The following is a 15,104-nucleotide window of genomic DNA, read 5'->3' on the forward strand; positions in this document are numbered from 1 at the left end:
ATATTAAAGAGCATATCTTCAGGAGTAATTGTGGTTTATTGGGTGAAAACAGAAGGTTCAGGCCGCCGCACGTCGACGGGTCAGAGCCGTACAGGAAGCCGCTGCCGGCCGATTCAAAAAGCAGAACACATCATTCCAGTTACGTACTTGAATGTCTTCAACGTAAATAAAAGCCGTCATGCCGTCGTTGAAAAGTCTCGCAGTGAAGATGAATCATAAGTGCATAAATAACAGATACGTACATTTAAAACATTTAGTAATTCTTCCTGTTTTATTTTAAAGTATCCTGATGATAGAAACACGATCATCACACTGTTTCATCACCATAAACAAGCAGTACGGATTCACCGTCTCCGTCGTATTTCTGATGTTTTTATTCAGCGCCTGTCCTTTAAGACCAGCCGGTGATGTCATAGATAATAACATGCAGAACGTGGTTACAACGAAGTAGTGTCACGTGGTCTGGATGGAATCAAACCCTCGTAACGGGAGCTTTTTAAGGTTCAGGTTCACATTATAGGAGACGCTGTGGAATCAGCTTCCTGTTAAGAGGCTCCGCCCCTCGGACGCCATGTTTGAAGTCCTTGTGCTGAATCTGGATTCTGCGGTCCGACTCCCAACATTTTCGCGGCAATTGAAGGTGATCTGAAACCGAACCGATCCACCGAACGGATCACCTCTGCTGGGACGTCTTGATTGGACCAGTGTTTCAGACTCCTCCCACCTGACTTAAATGATAACGATGATCTCGTGGACTGAATGGAAGAAGTGGACGTCGTCACGGTGATGTCACTCCTCGGTTCTGAAGCCTCCAGTTCAGCATCTTGGATGTTTTGCAACCAGTGAAGGAAGTGACCATATTTGGAGTGTGGACGAGCGACGGGTGGATCTGAGGAAGCAGCACGTTTGCATTGAAGGAAAACCGACGAGTACAGAGGCGTGATCAAGACAAATGAAAATGATCCGTGTGTTTATTGAATATTTAATATTTACATGAGAGCGCTGCTTCCCGTCTTCGTTCAAACGGTGCCGGAGGGAACAGGAAGTCAGCGGTGGTCCCTCCTTCATTCCATCAAGCTTCAATATATAAAAAGACCTTTCTAAACCGTTACTGTGGCAATGGGAAGCCCCTCCCCTCACAACCTTTCGCCGGGTAATTTTTTTTGCTATTTTAATCTCTGAAATTATTCCAATTTAGACGGAAAACAAAAAAAACATTAGCATCATATTTCTGCACTGGATATGGTCACATCGGAAGAAAACGTCCGTTAGGTTCCAGCAACAGAACGACTTGGTTAAAAAATAAAATATAAAAAAAAAAAGATAGCTGAAGTCCCGTTACACGACTTCCTTACGTAACGATCGTAACGTACGTTTTGGCTTCTCTTGGGACACAAACATCGGACTCCTGGGTGAAATCCTTTTTTATACCATATAGGTAATGTTCAATGATGGTAGCTTGATATATGACTCACTCTTCACGTCGCTCACATGACTTGCTCCGTCCGAATAAAGACATAGATATCCGATGTGTCCGCGTTTTCCCCCCGAAACGTACGATGCTAACACGTTTTCTTCCTGCCGACCCAGATGCTTGTTCTGAACACAAGAGGGTTTTCTTTCTTAGAAAACACAGATGTCGCAGAGAAACACGTTGTGGACAAAGTTGATCGTGGCGACTTTCCGTTACCGTGGCAATGGTGAACATCGTCCTCGAGTTTTATATCAGTCGTAGATTTCAGAGAATATATATTAAAAAAAACAACGGACAAAACTACAAACAAAAGTTGTATAAAACAATTTCACCTAAAACTCTAAATCAGCGGCATCAGGAAGTAGGGAAGGTGAGGATGACCTCACTTCCTCTCAGTGTGGCGGTTTGAATCCTCGCCGTCATCAAACATTGTCATTAGAGAGACGCAGGAAACACAAATGTGGGTTTCCTGCGTCACTGCTTGGTGTTGCTCTGACGAACCGCTTTCTCCAACTCGAACTGCCGGTGGTCGACGCGCTCCAGGAAGTTCTTCCTCTCCACGTAGCTGAAAAACCACACACACAGAGGGATCATCAGGTTTTACTAGACCACAGAGAGACGGTCTGTGGTCCCCCAGAGGTCTAGATAGTAGCTCACATTAGTCCAGAGACCAGACCAGACTATGTGGAGGAACCAGAGACTGTCTGTGGTCCCCCAGAGGTCTAGATAGTAGCTCACATGAGTCCAGAGACCAGACCAGACTATGTGGAGGAACCAGAGACTGTCTGTGGTCCCCCAGAGGTCTAGATAGTAGCTCACATGAGTCCAGAGACCAGACCAGACTATGTGGAGGAACCAGAGACTGTCTGTGGTCCCCCAGAGGTCTAGATAGTAGCTCACATGAGTCCAGAGACCAGACCAGACTATGTGGAGGAACCAGAGACTGTCTGTGGTCCCCCAGAGGTCTAGATAGTAGCTCACATGAGTCCAGAGACCAGACCAGACTATGTGAGGAACCAGAGACTGTCTGTGGTCCAAACAACAAGGTCTCTGCTGTATTTATGTCTAGATGACCTTATATGGAGTGTTGATGGAGCAGCTACAATGTTAGCGTAGCCTAGCACCATCAACCAGACTCCATTCAGAAAACCAGCGTTTTAACAGTAGTTATCTTGTGGTCTTGCAGACAGACCTAACAAAGCATGACTCAGCACTTTTTACTGATCACCATCATGATGGAGTTATTTCAGCATCCTTTTATCTGGTTATTGATATAAAATCACAGATCAATTCTACATCTACAATGCAACACGTTTCAGGATTCACCAGAACAATGTACTTCAGTGTAACACTGTGACGGGTCATCAGATGGCCGTCGCCCCGGTAACCCGGCGACCTCTCACCCTTCTCTGCCCCGGTTGTGGATGGCCAGCTCCTCCGTGATGCCCTCCTCCGACTTGAAGGCGTCCCAGTCCATCTTGGACTTCTCCAGCGTGCTCATCTTCTGCTTCTTCAGCCCGAAGCGTCCGAGGAGGCCGGACATGCCCGCCGGCCGCTTGCCGCTGCAGGAGAGAACGCAGATAAACTCTCAGAACGTTAGAGGAGCGCTTTAAAGGGTTGTAGGTTGTTCAAGAAATTCATCAAATAAAAGTTTGGCACTTTGAAACATCTGATTTGAGTATTTCATGAAAGTGACGTTCTGTTCTGTGTGTTTGTGTAACGTTAATGAGGGCGTGATGCTGATGGCTATCTCTCACACACACACACTCACACACACACACACACACACACACACACACACACACACACACACACACACACACACACACACACACACACACACACACACACACACACACACACACACACACACACACACACACACACACACACACACACACACAGAGATAGAGATAAATAGGAAACAGCTTGTGGTCACACTGTACTTCCTGTCTCTTGGAAGATGATTTCCTGTTTCCTGTCTGGGATTTTGGAGGAAAGATGTACACATACCCAAATGATTTGAATTACCATGGCAACAGAAGGTGTATACACACACACACACACACACACACACACATATATATATATATATATATATATTTTATATATAGATTTTCACAACAAAAACATATGGACTATAGATGTGTCTCATCTTTAGATGTGGTGTGTGTGTGTGTGTGTGTGTGTGTGTGTGTGTGTGTGTGTGTGTGTGTGTGTGTGTGTGTAAAGTGTACCTGGGACCAGGAACAGAAGGTCGGTCGGGTGATGAGGCTTCATCCTCCTCTTCCTCCTCTTGTTTCTGGCTCTTAAGATAACTCTTGGCTTCTTTGGAGTCGGCTGATACCACTTTGTCCACCCTGACGGAGGGGGGGGGGGGGGGAAACTATGTAAAGCTTGAAGCTCCTCTGTACTGTATAAACAAACACACATCTGTCTGTCTCACTGGGGGTGAGACAGGAGGCTATATGAGGAATGACCGCTGGAAGACTCCATCACGGCTTTCCCTGCTCCGCGTGCTAATTACATGCTAATTACACGCTAATTACATGCAGCCGTAATTACACACAGCAGCGAGGGCGGGTCCAGTCTGGCAGGAGGACTGGGAGGAGGACTGGGAGGACTCGGGAGGAGGACTGGGAGGAGGACTGGGAGGAGGACTGGGAGGACTCGGGAGGAGGACTGGGAGGAGGACTGGGAGGAGGACTGGGAGGACTCGGTAGGAGGACTGGGAGGAGGACTGGGGAGGAGGACTGGGAGGAGGACTGGGGAGGAGGACTGGGAGGAGGACTGGGAGGACTCGGGAGGAGGACTGGGGAGGAGGACTGGGAGGAGGACTGGGGAGGAGGCCTGGGAGGAGGACTGGGGAGGAGGACTGGGAGGAGGACTGGGAGGAGGACTGGGAGGACTCGGGAGGAGGACTGGGGAGGAGGACTGGGAGGAGGACTGGGAGGACTCGGGAGGAGGACTGGGAGGACTCGGGAGGAGGACTGGGAGGAGGACTGGGGAGGAGGACTGGGAGGACTCGGGAGGAGGACTGGGAGGAGGACTGGGAGGACTCGGGAGGAGGACTGGGGAGGAGGACTGGGAGGAGGACTGGGAGGACTCGGGAGGAGGACTGGGAGGAGGACTGGGAGGACTCGGGAGGAGGACTGGGGAGGAGGACTGGGAGGAGGACTGGGAGGACTCGGGAGGAGGACTGGGAGGACTCGGGAGGAGGACTGGGAGGAGGACTGGGGAGGAGGCCTGGGAGGAGGACTGGGGAGGAGGACTGGGAGGAGGACTGGGAGGACTCGGGAGGAGGACTGGGAGGAGGACTGGGAGGACTCGGGAGGAGGACTGGGGAGGAGGACTGGGAGGAGGACTGGGAGGACTCGGGAGGAGGACTGGGAGGACTCGGGAGGAGGACTGGGAGGAGGACTGGGGAGGAGGCCTGGGAGGAGGACTGGGGAGGAGGACTGGGAGGAGGACTGGGAGGACTCGGGAGGAGGACTGGGGAGGAGGACTGGGAGGAGGACTGGGAGGACTCGGGAGGAGGACTGGGAGGAGGACTGGGGAGGAGGACTGGGAGGAGGACTGGGGAGGAGGACTGGGAGGAGGACTGGGAGGACTCGGGAGGAGGACTGGGGAGGAGGACTGGGAGGAGGACTGGGGAGGAGGACTGGGAGGAGGACTGGGAGGACTCGGGAGGAGGACTGGGGAGGAGGACTGGGAGGAGGACTTGGAGGACTCGGGAGGAGGACTGGGAGGAGGACTGGGGAGGAGGACTCGATAGGAGGACTGGGAGGAGGACTGGGAGGAGGACTGGGGAGGAGGACTGGGTGGAGGACTGGGTGGAGGACTGGGGAGGAGGACTGGGAGGAGGACTCGGGAGGAGGACTGGGGAGGAGGACTGGGAGGAGGACTGGGAGGACTCGGGAGGAGGACTGGGGAGGACTGGGGAGGAGGACTGGGAGGAGGACTGGGAGGAGGACTGGGGAGGAGGACTGGGGAGGAGGACTCGATAGGAGGACTGGGGAGGAGGACTGGGGAGGAGGACTGGGAGGAGGACTGGGGAGGAGGACTGGGAGGAGGACTGGGAGGAGGACTGGGAGGACTCGGGAGGAGGACTGGGAGGACTCGGGAGGAGGACTGGGAGGAGGACTGACCTCTAGTGACCTCCAGGGGAATCACAGCTTCAAAGACATTTGAATACTTGAATTGGGCCTGAACGTTTCCAAGACTTTCCAGGTGAACGTGTGAACAACAGACAGCAGCTTTCATTCAGCCGATCATTTGAATTGTTGCAGGAAAAGAACAAATGTTTCTAAAGGTATTAACAGTGAGAATGAGTAAAGTAATAACACAAATAACTGAGGGAAGTTCAGCAGCAGAGCTATCCTCCATCGAGCCTGCATTAGTGAGTGTGTGGCGCCACCTACTGGTCAGCTGTGGAAACTTATCTGAAATCATCATTTAGACACGTTTCTTAATCAAATCATCTCTGAATTATTCAGACCTCACTTCCTCTCCGGCGAAGTCGAACACTTTGGTGATGGTGACTTTAGCGGGTCCTGATGGTGTGGCGGGTCCTGATGGTGTGGCGGGTCCCGATGGTGTGGCGGGTCCCGATGGTGTGGCGGGTCCCGATGGTTTGCCGGGTCCCGATGGTGTGGCAGGTCCTGATGGTGTGGCAGGTCCTGATGGTGTGGCAGGTCCTGATGGTTTGCCGGGTCCTGGTGGTTTAGGGTCTGCCGTCCCTGCTGATGATTCATCCTGAGGACAAAACCGCGAGTATGAGACAGAAAGCTGCAGCATCAATGCGTGGCTGTAGATGGATTGAAGCTGGAGGACCAACAAACACGCGGTCCTCACCTTCGGCATGGTCCTGGACTGGGAGGCGGGCGGCGGGTCTTTGGGTCTGGACCCGACGTCGGACAGGAAGCTGGCCCAGAGGTCGTCTGACTTTTTCTTCTGTCGGGCGTCGTCCTCCTCCCGGACCTCGGAGCGCTCCGTCTCTCCTTCCTCCTCCTCTGCTCCCTCCTCCTCCTCCTCCTGGTCGAGCTTCAGCACGCCTTTCTTCCTCTTTCTGAGGGTTTAACAAAAGGAATAAAACAATCATTCATATATATATATATACATATGTACATATATGTATATATGTATATATATATATATATATACACATATATATATATATATATATATATATATATACACACATATATATATATATATATATATATATATACACATATATATATATATATATGTATGTATATGTATGTATATGTATATATATATATATATATATATATATATATATATATATATATATATATATATATATATATATATACGGCCGATAAAATGCCTATTATCCAAGATGCTGCAGTTTCGGTTTCATCAGAATGAAAAGGGAAAACTGGGGACTAAAATATATTGAGGCCCAATTAAGTCTTAAATGGTATTTGACCCATATTGGCCATTAATCAATGTAATAAAAGCCTTTTGTCTGAAAACATTCATCTTCAATGTGACATTATGATCTAAAAAACTATACATGCAGGTTTTATTTTTGTAATTACTCAGCTGTGATGTCATGGAAATGTCTTTTGTACATTCGGGAGAATGCAGAGCACCAAAACTAACATTAATAATAATAATATTCCCCCTCACCTCACAGCCAGGTCCTTCCTCTTCCTCCCGTCGCCGGGATGCGGCACGCCGTCGTCCTCGTGCAGAGGCTCCTCCTTCTCACACTCGTTGAGGTCGTCCTCGCTGAGGTTCCCGTCTGAGGACGAAGACACCGGGCAGTTTGAGACAAAGAGGACGGGAATACACGGACATCAGCTGATTAACAGATCAAACCACGGCATTGTTGTTGTTTAAATGGAAGCAGATCAAAAAGTATAGAAAATAATAATAATAATATCAGGTTCATCCCTGAGCAGCAACCTTACTAGATCTGGATCCATGTGGATTCTGGTGCCCTGTTCAGGGTTCCTCCACTTTCTCCAGAGTCACATTCAAGCACTTTCCAAGCATTTCCAGGTGCATTTCCATGCTTTTCCAGCCCCTTCCAGCTGTGGTAAACTCCATATTTGTACCAATCCAATGGTCAGTATTCAGTCTACTTATTCTGTCACTTGTTCATCACATTAAATGAGATGTTATTGTCCTCTAAACAACCAACATGATGTTTGGAGACAGCTTTTTACAGAAGGACCACAAATGAAAGGAAAACTAATTCCACTAACAGATCCACAGAAATATAATCACCAACTATTTTCATCATCTGTTCATCATCAAAAGTCATTTTTCATAAAGAAATGTCAGAAAATGCTGTTTTCAGTCCCTCAGATATGGAGATCTTCTTTCCTCTGTTCTATCATAGATGTCATCACATACAACACACATTTCAAGACCTTTATTCTACATCCAAGCACTTTTCAAACCTTGAGAACACCACTAAAACTCAAGTGTTTTTAAGGGTTTCCAGCACCTGTAAGAACCCTGGCTGTTATTGGGTCACTATTATATGTAACAAATATTAAACAACAACCGACGCTAATATGACGGTATAACGGTTATTTACAGCGCGGCTGGAAATGCTTAATAACAAGATTAATGAAAAACAATCATGTGTTACAAAGTGAAAAGTGTATATTAAATATATATTTTAAATTGGAACAGTGTCCCCCCGTGTAAAGAGACAGCGCCCCCCGGTGGTGAATAGGGGTACGGCTTGGTTCAGGTTTAGAGTTAGCATCACGCTTATAACGGGGGCTGGGTACATTTACTGAGACGCGTTTTTAACGCAAGTAATGACGTCACGTTACGCGGTTCCCACCACGAACACGGAATGTTTCTACGGTAGCGAAGTGTATTCGTGACGGAGACGATAGCTACAGCGGGTTAGCTAGCCCAGCTAGCACCCTACGAACGTCACCTAGCCGCTGCCTCTAAAGCGCTCTCACCTGACGGGACGTAGTCTGCGTCCTCGTTGGACGAATATCCGTCTGAGTCGTAGTCAGAGTAGCTCATCGTGTTGGCGAAAAACGGGCTTCAGACTGAGTGTGAAGTCACGTCAAACTAGCTTATTTACGGTCCCACGACGTCACAGACGTAACTCCGTTTGGCGCCAAAACGCCTCCTTACGAACAAAGAAACTTGCGGTTATAACGTCGCTTATTCGCCTCAGTTATAGAAACGGATGAAGTGTGTGAAATGTATGAATGCTGTTGTTGCGTATCTGAAAACGAGTAATACAACGTGACGTCATGGGGCCGACGACGGCAAGTTTCGAGGCTCAAAGTGTTCGCCCGTCGCGCAAATGTCTTCTTTGTGGAGAGGACCGAGCGATGTTTTGAAACGCCAGCGCCACCTTCAGGCCGGAGGATACATCACACTCGGTCTCAGTCTATCAATGAATAAATACTGTGGTATTTTTAAATAATTCATGCAAATGTTATTCTCTCTAATATGACCTGTCTTTTTGATTTTATATATATATATATATATATATATATATATATAATTTTTAATGAAAAGCACTTTGGGCTGCATTTTTATATGTATGAAAGTTGCTATATAAATAAAGTTGACTTTGACTCCATTCAGAAAACCAGCGTTTTAACAGTAGTTATCTTGTGGTCTTGCAGGCAAACCTAACAAAGCATGACTCAGCACTTTTTACTGATCACCATCATGATGGAGTAATTTCAGCATCCTTTTCATCTGGTTATTGATATTAAATAAATACTTGATTCTGTCCAACCAGCCCGGGTCCAGTGAATCCCCCCTCCTCCTCTATGGGAGAACGCAAATAAACAGAAATTATGAAATGAAGTAGACTGACCATATAGAGTGTTTGCATGTGAGTCATCTAATGAATGTTGTGTTATTATACTTGACTAAATGAGCAGTCGTGACTCAAGTCAGTTGGACAGAAAATGGCGATGATGATGGGGAAGAGGAGAGACTTCCTCATCCTCCAAATATCCCGAGCTTCATTGCTGTTCGTTGCCAAACTAGACACGATGTTGGTTTGTAACTAAGTTTGAATGCATCTCCACAAACAAGAGTCTCTGGTCTAACGGAGGAACACAGATGGCTATTAGACGCCAGAAGAAAATAAGAAGCAAACAATAAAAGAAAAAAGAAAAAGAGATGCACAAAGAGAGAAAGCCATTACACCTTTTCTTCCCAAATAACACATAATTGCCGCGTCTCAATGTAATGTGCGCTCCATTTGAAGGTGACCTAAATGGCGAGTGATTAAGTGTAATTTGCACACATCATTAAAGGTGACGGAGTGGTGCTCGTCATCGGCCGGGTTGAGTGGCGAGGACGGCCCATTAGCTGGCGGCGGCGTGGACTATTAGCTGTTTAGTTTGAACATTAAAGAGAGCTGATGATCCAGACTCAGGTTTTACAACAGAGATGCTGAGATACTTTCTTTTTAACAATTAAAACAAATATATTCATTTGATTGATGGAACTCCTCAACCTTCGATGAGCAGTTGGCTAAAATAATCCTGAAATGAGAAGCTCTGATAACAACACACACAGAGGGACGGTGACCAGCGTTGAGTTGCGCTCTGCATCGTGGTTGCCCGTAGCAACGGCAGCTGTTTAACCATGTTGGCGTCCTCGTTAAAGCCTTCTATCTTTTTAAGACACCTATGTTTATTATCTACGCCAACCGTTCACGTAAACCGGCGTCCGGCTGGAAGTCACACGATAAAATGGTCACAGGTTAAAGTGAAACACCATCATGATCTAGTCTGAATCCTCTTGAACTGAAGTCCGTTGGATTATCAATTCTGTCGACCGAAAGAGTCTACAAGAGATGAAATACAAGAATTCAGAATTATTTCAACTCACGCAAAGCTTGGTGTGAGCTTGACTTTGTTCTGCGTTTTCTTGATCGGGAGATTGGGGGAGAAGAAGTCACAAAGAAGACGAAGATGAAGATGGTAAACCCGTCCCGACTCGGCCTCCACGACACTCGTCACCAACACAAATAGAATTTTAATCCCAAATCTCTGCTGTGTTTTCTTCCTGTGTTCTTTGTGCTTTTTGACGGTGAGTCCTCAGACCTCCTCTGGGTCCCGGGATGATCCCGGCCTCCCTCTCTAAATGCTAATAAGGTGAGCGGGCGAGCGATGGACGGAGGCCAGCGGGGAACACGAGGAACATAATCTCCTGACTCAATAATCCCACCCTGCCTGAAGAGACCTGCATCCTGTTGACTGGAGATATTAATATGACTGCTTCATCCGCAGAGAGACAGACAGGCAGGCAGACAGGCAGACAGAGAGACAGGCAGGCAGGCAGGCAGACAGAGAGAGAGACAGGCAGGCAGACAGACAGACAGAGAGAGAGACAGGCAGGCAGGCAGACAGGCAGGCAGACAGACAGACAGGCAGACAGACAGACAGACAGACAGACAGACAGGCAGACAGACAGACAGACAGACAACATTAAGTACGGTACAGTGAGACCAGGTCTGGACCCTGCAGGTCTCCAGGGTAAACAGAGTCCTCCATCATGGTCCTGGAGCTCCTGGAGACAGTGAGAGCTCCGGGTTGCAGCTGTCCACCGCCGCCGCTGACTGATGCTCCGCTGAAGTGGCGAGCTTGTGCCAGGAAGCTACTCTCCACGCCATTACAACGCCATTACAGCCTCCACCGCTACCTGGACTCACTGTGCACACGATGACCTCGTCATCATCATCATCATCATCATCATCATCATCATCATCATCATCATCATCAGAAAGACATCAAGAATGAAAAGCTGAATTGAAGGTAATATTAAACCCATCTAGTAGCTAACCTGTCAATCAGCAGGTAAGCCCCGCCCCCTAAAGCATCCCCTGCTTTCTGGTCTGGTGGACTCTAAATGGACCATAATGTACTAAATGAACATCATGCTGGATTGAAGAAGACTTGAAACTAGAGATTGAGACCATAAACTCATGTTTACGATGTTTACTGAGATAATACATCGATATTAATGCTCTGGATCTCGGTTCTAGAGAGGCTTCAGGACAGCAGCAGGTCTCTTTGAACAGCTGTTCTGTCTCCACATCATCCATCACTCTTCAGAGCGTTCAAACACTAGAAGGTCTGCTGAGTGTTGGTTCGCTGCTGGTCCTCTCAGGGTCCTGACTTGCGTGGGCAGATGTGAGAGCGCCTCCTACTGATTGGCCGATCCATCACCGAGGATCTTCCTGAATGGTGTTAGGATCGGTCGGCGTGTTGTTGCGTCGGCGCTCTGAACCGGATCACCGTGGTCTGGTTTGCCTCATGTGGTCCTGCTGCTGTCAGCTCAGACCACCGTGCAGGTCTGGACTGTGTCAGAGCGACAGGTCGGGATCGATCGGGTCCACGGTGAACTGTTGACCCGTCTGGTTCAGGTCTCCAAACCAGGTTTACTGGTACTTAGTGAGTGAGAAATGAGGATCAGGACTTTGGGGTCCTGGTTGAGGTCTGGTGGAGGTCTGGTAAAGCCTTTAACATCTCCCAGCTTTCTGTTGTCTCTCATTCTTATTTCAGCCAAATGAAAGTTATTGTATCAAATACAAATAAAAACAACCTGCATCAATGAAAAAGTAAATTATATTTTAGTTTAGATTCACTGAACGTCGCCGTCGCAACCTTTTTTCTTTATTATATTCATTACAATATTTAATATTCCATTTTAAAGTATTAATGTTATTTCTGTTTCATTTAATTTATTCTATGTAGATTTCATGAATATAGATGTAACTCGCACCTGATTGGTTGACGCATTTTTTATTATTATAAAGCTCAGAAATAACGACTTTGTAAAGAAGTAATATTAGCGTTCTGTGTGTAAATATATATATGTGTGTACATTTATGTGTGAAGCCTTCCAACATTAAATGAATTGTTCCTCTGTATTTATTAATAAACTAAACTAAACTGAGATGAACATATCTGTATTTCAGATCCCAGCACTGTGTTATTATTAAAGCTATCAGCATGTAGGAGATTAAAGCATCATCTTCACATTTAAAATGAAGAAAAGCCTTTTTCTTCTTCCCGGTTTCTGAGATGTGAGGGCTTTTTGTGGGGTCGTGGGGGGGCATCAGGGTCCAGAGTGATCTGGTTCCAGGTCTGTGTGTGGTGTCCTCAGCATCAATGAGACCCAGCAGCAGCAGAGGAGGAACAGGAAGTCCTGCTGAGGAGAGAAGGAGGTGCCCGGCAGCTATTTCAGCATCGTTGGCGTCTCCGGGAACAAGGTGATGAGAGGCGGACCACAATAGGACGGACTCAGCAGGACTCAGCGGGACTCAACGGGACCCAACGGGACCCGGAGACATGGACCCTAATCCTGCATCCCGATCCTGCAACTTATTCATAAATCAGATGACACTGAGGAAATGACTTTCTCTTCATCTGAATAAAGGAAGAGAAACGTCCATCAAAACAAACGTGGGCCCGTTTTAATCTGGACTGAGTCTAGAGGGGGGTCTGGTGGACGTTGGACGTTGTCATGGTGACGTCATGCGTTTTTGAAGCCTCGAGTTCAAGCCATACTCATCTTTTTAAGACCAGTGAAGGAAGTGACCATATTTGGACATCTTAGTAGCTAACTAGCATTGGTAGCATGGTAGCGACCTGTCAATCAGCAGGTAAGCCCCGCCCCCTAAAGCATCCCCTGCTTTCTGGTCTGGTGGACTCTAAATGGACCATAATGTACTAAATGAACATCATGCTGGATTGAAGAAGACTTGAAACTAGAGATTGAGACCATAAACTCATGTTTACAATGTTTACTGAGATAATACATCAAGAGAGAAGTAGGACCATTTTCTCATAGACTTCTATACAACCAGAGAGGAGTCGCCCCCTGGTGGCCAGCAGAGAGAAGTAGGACCATTTTCTCATAGACTTCTATACAACCAGAGAGGAGTCGCCCCCTGGTGGCCAGCAGAGAGAAGTAGGACCATTTTCTCATAGACTTCTATACAACCAGAGAGGAGTCGCCCCCTGGTGGCCAGCAGAGAGAAGTAGGACCATTTTCTCATAGACTTCTATACAACCAGAGAGGAGTCGCCCCCTGGTGGCCAGCAGAGAGAAGTAGGACCATTTTCTCATAGACTTCTATACAACCAGAGAGGAGTCGCCCCCTGGTGGCCAGCAGAGAGAAGTAGGACCATTTTCTCATAGACTTCTATACAACCAGAGAGGAGTCGCCCCCTGGTGGCCAGCAGAGAGAAGTAGGACCATTTTCTCATAGACTTCTATACAACCAGAGAGGAGTCGCCCCCTGGTGGCCAGCAGAGAGAATGCAGCTTTAAAGGCACATCTGTGTCGGCTTCACTTTTCAGACCTGGAGGTCGGCGCCTGGTTTAAAACACGACCCAGTCTCACACCTGTACCTCCCGCTCGTCTTTCGGACTCGTCTCCATGGCGACCACCGGGGCCGTCTCCGTGGTAATACCCGCCATCATGTGTGATCATCACGGTGGCTAACGGTAAATCCTCCGGCAGCTCGGTGTGAGAGAGAGAACATTAAACGGCTTCCTGCCTCTCTCATCATGTCTTCAGTCCTGTTGAAGGAAACATATGAAGGTTTATTAAACGTACGAAATCACACAAATTAAAATCTCCTCAGCTTCTGAAGGAGAATCTAATTAAATGTCTGTTTTGTTTTTGTTTTTGTTGTTAAATTAAAACATAATTCATAATAATAACATTAACTTTAATTCTGTCTCATTTTACGCACAAAATACCACGTAAACAAAACCCGTAGTAGAAAGTACAGATGTTCGTGTTAACATGCCGGGAAACATAAATACTCCAGTAAAGTACAGATACCTGAGAATACTACTGAAGTACACTAAGGAAGTATTTGTACCTCGTCCTCTGTGAACAGTACAGTACAGTGTTGATGTGATTTAGAGTTTCTTCAGGAGCACACACACAAACACACACACACACACACACACACACACACACACACACACACACACACAGATTTAGATTAGATTGACGGATCCCCCCCCCCCCCCCCCCCCACCCTTAAATCCAATCCCAGTCTCCGAGGGCGACATAGAGAAATGTGATGAAGACATTATATGTTATTGAATTTCATCCTGCGTTGTGCTCGTGACCCCCCCTTCCCCTCCCCCCTCCCCCTGCTGACGCGCGCTCCCAGGAGCGCGGGGACATAAAAGCCGGCCGGAGTTCCGTCTGAACCACCGAGCGGAGACACCGACACACCTGAGCGGACACGGCACGTGACCAGACAAGGTGCGTTCAGAACCGGAGTCTCGTTCATCCTCAGAGTTAAAGACTCCACTTTTACTGATGCTCTCTCTCTCTCTCTCTCTCTCTCTCTCTCTCTCTCTCTCTCTCTCTCTCTCCCTCTCTCTCTCTCAGATGCAGAGGAGTTTTGGGATTTTTTGCGTGACGCTCATCTTCATCGCGAGTCTGTCCGAGAGCATCGGGCTGGTGATCGCGGTAAGTCTTCACTACGAACACTTCTAACAGACTTTTAAGTGTTCACATATATTTTAGGGGAAATAAACTTTAATGACCATACGTTATCAGGGGTGGGAAGTAACGAAGTACAAATACTTGAGTTTGAATGTATTTCAGGGGAATTATAG

The 15,104-nt window shown here is 47.4% G+C and overlaps 2 protein-coding genes across 4 annotated transcripts in view; one reads left to right on the forward strand and one right to left on the reverse strand.

Moving 5' to 3' along the window:
- Nucleotides 1-160: 160 nt before the first annotated feature.
- Nucleotides 161-8,767, reverse strand: cfdp1 (craniofacial development protein 1). Of its 2 annotated transcripts, XR_014597740.1 has the most exons (8): nucleotides 8,434-8,767; nucleotides 7,133-7,247; nucleotides 6,329-6,542; nucleotides 5,973-6,229; nucleotides 3,712-3,834; nucleotides 2,878-3,036; nucleotides 994-2,039; nucleotides 161-889 (listed from the first exon to the last, which is right to left on the reverse strand). XR_014597740.1 is itself a non-coding variant. In XM_084017643.1 (7 exons), exons 1-7 carry the CDS (start codon nucleotides 8,498-8,500, stop codon nucleotides 1,949-1,951), a joined length of 1,026 nt encoding a protein of 341 aa, XP_083873769.1. In that variant the 5' UTR covers nucleotides 8,501-8,767; the 3' UTR covers nucleotides 162-1,948. The 2 variants fall into 2 exon arrangements, 1 of the variants encoding a protein (XP_083873769.1); XM_084017643.1 differs by having other exon boundaries at nucleotides 162-2,039.
- Nucleotides 8,768-14,675: 5,908 nt separating this feature from the next.
- The window catches only part of gal (galanin/GMAP prepropeptide), a 6,360-nt gene continuing 5,931 nt past the window's right edge, over nucleotides 14,676-15,104 (forward strand). For both annotated transcript variants that reach the window (XM_084017128.1, XM_084017129.1), the window contains exons 1-2: nucleotides 14,676-14,745; nucleotides 14,875-14,955. In XM_084017128.1, the coding sequence (XP_083873254.1) occupies nucleotides 14,875-14,955 (81 nt within the window). In that variant the 5' untranslated portion in view covers nucleotides 14,676-14,745. The remainder of the gene's footprint in view (nucleotides 14,746-14,874; nucleotides 14,956-15,104) is intronic.

This window comes from Eutrigla gurnardus (genome assembly GCF_963514095.1).
Source record: "Eutrigla gurnardus genome assembly, chromosome: 9".
NCBI classification, from domain to species: Eukaryota; Metazoa; Chordata; class Actinopteri; order Perciformes; family Triglidae; genus Eutrigla; species Eutrigla gurnardus.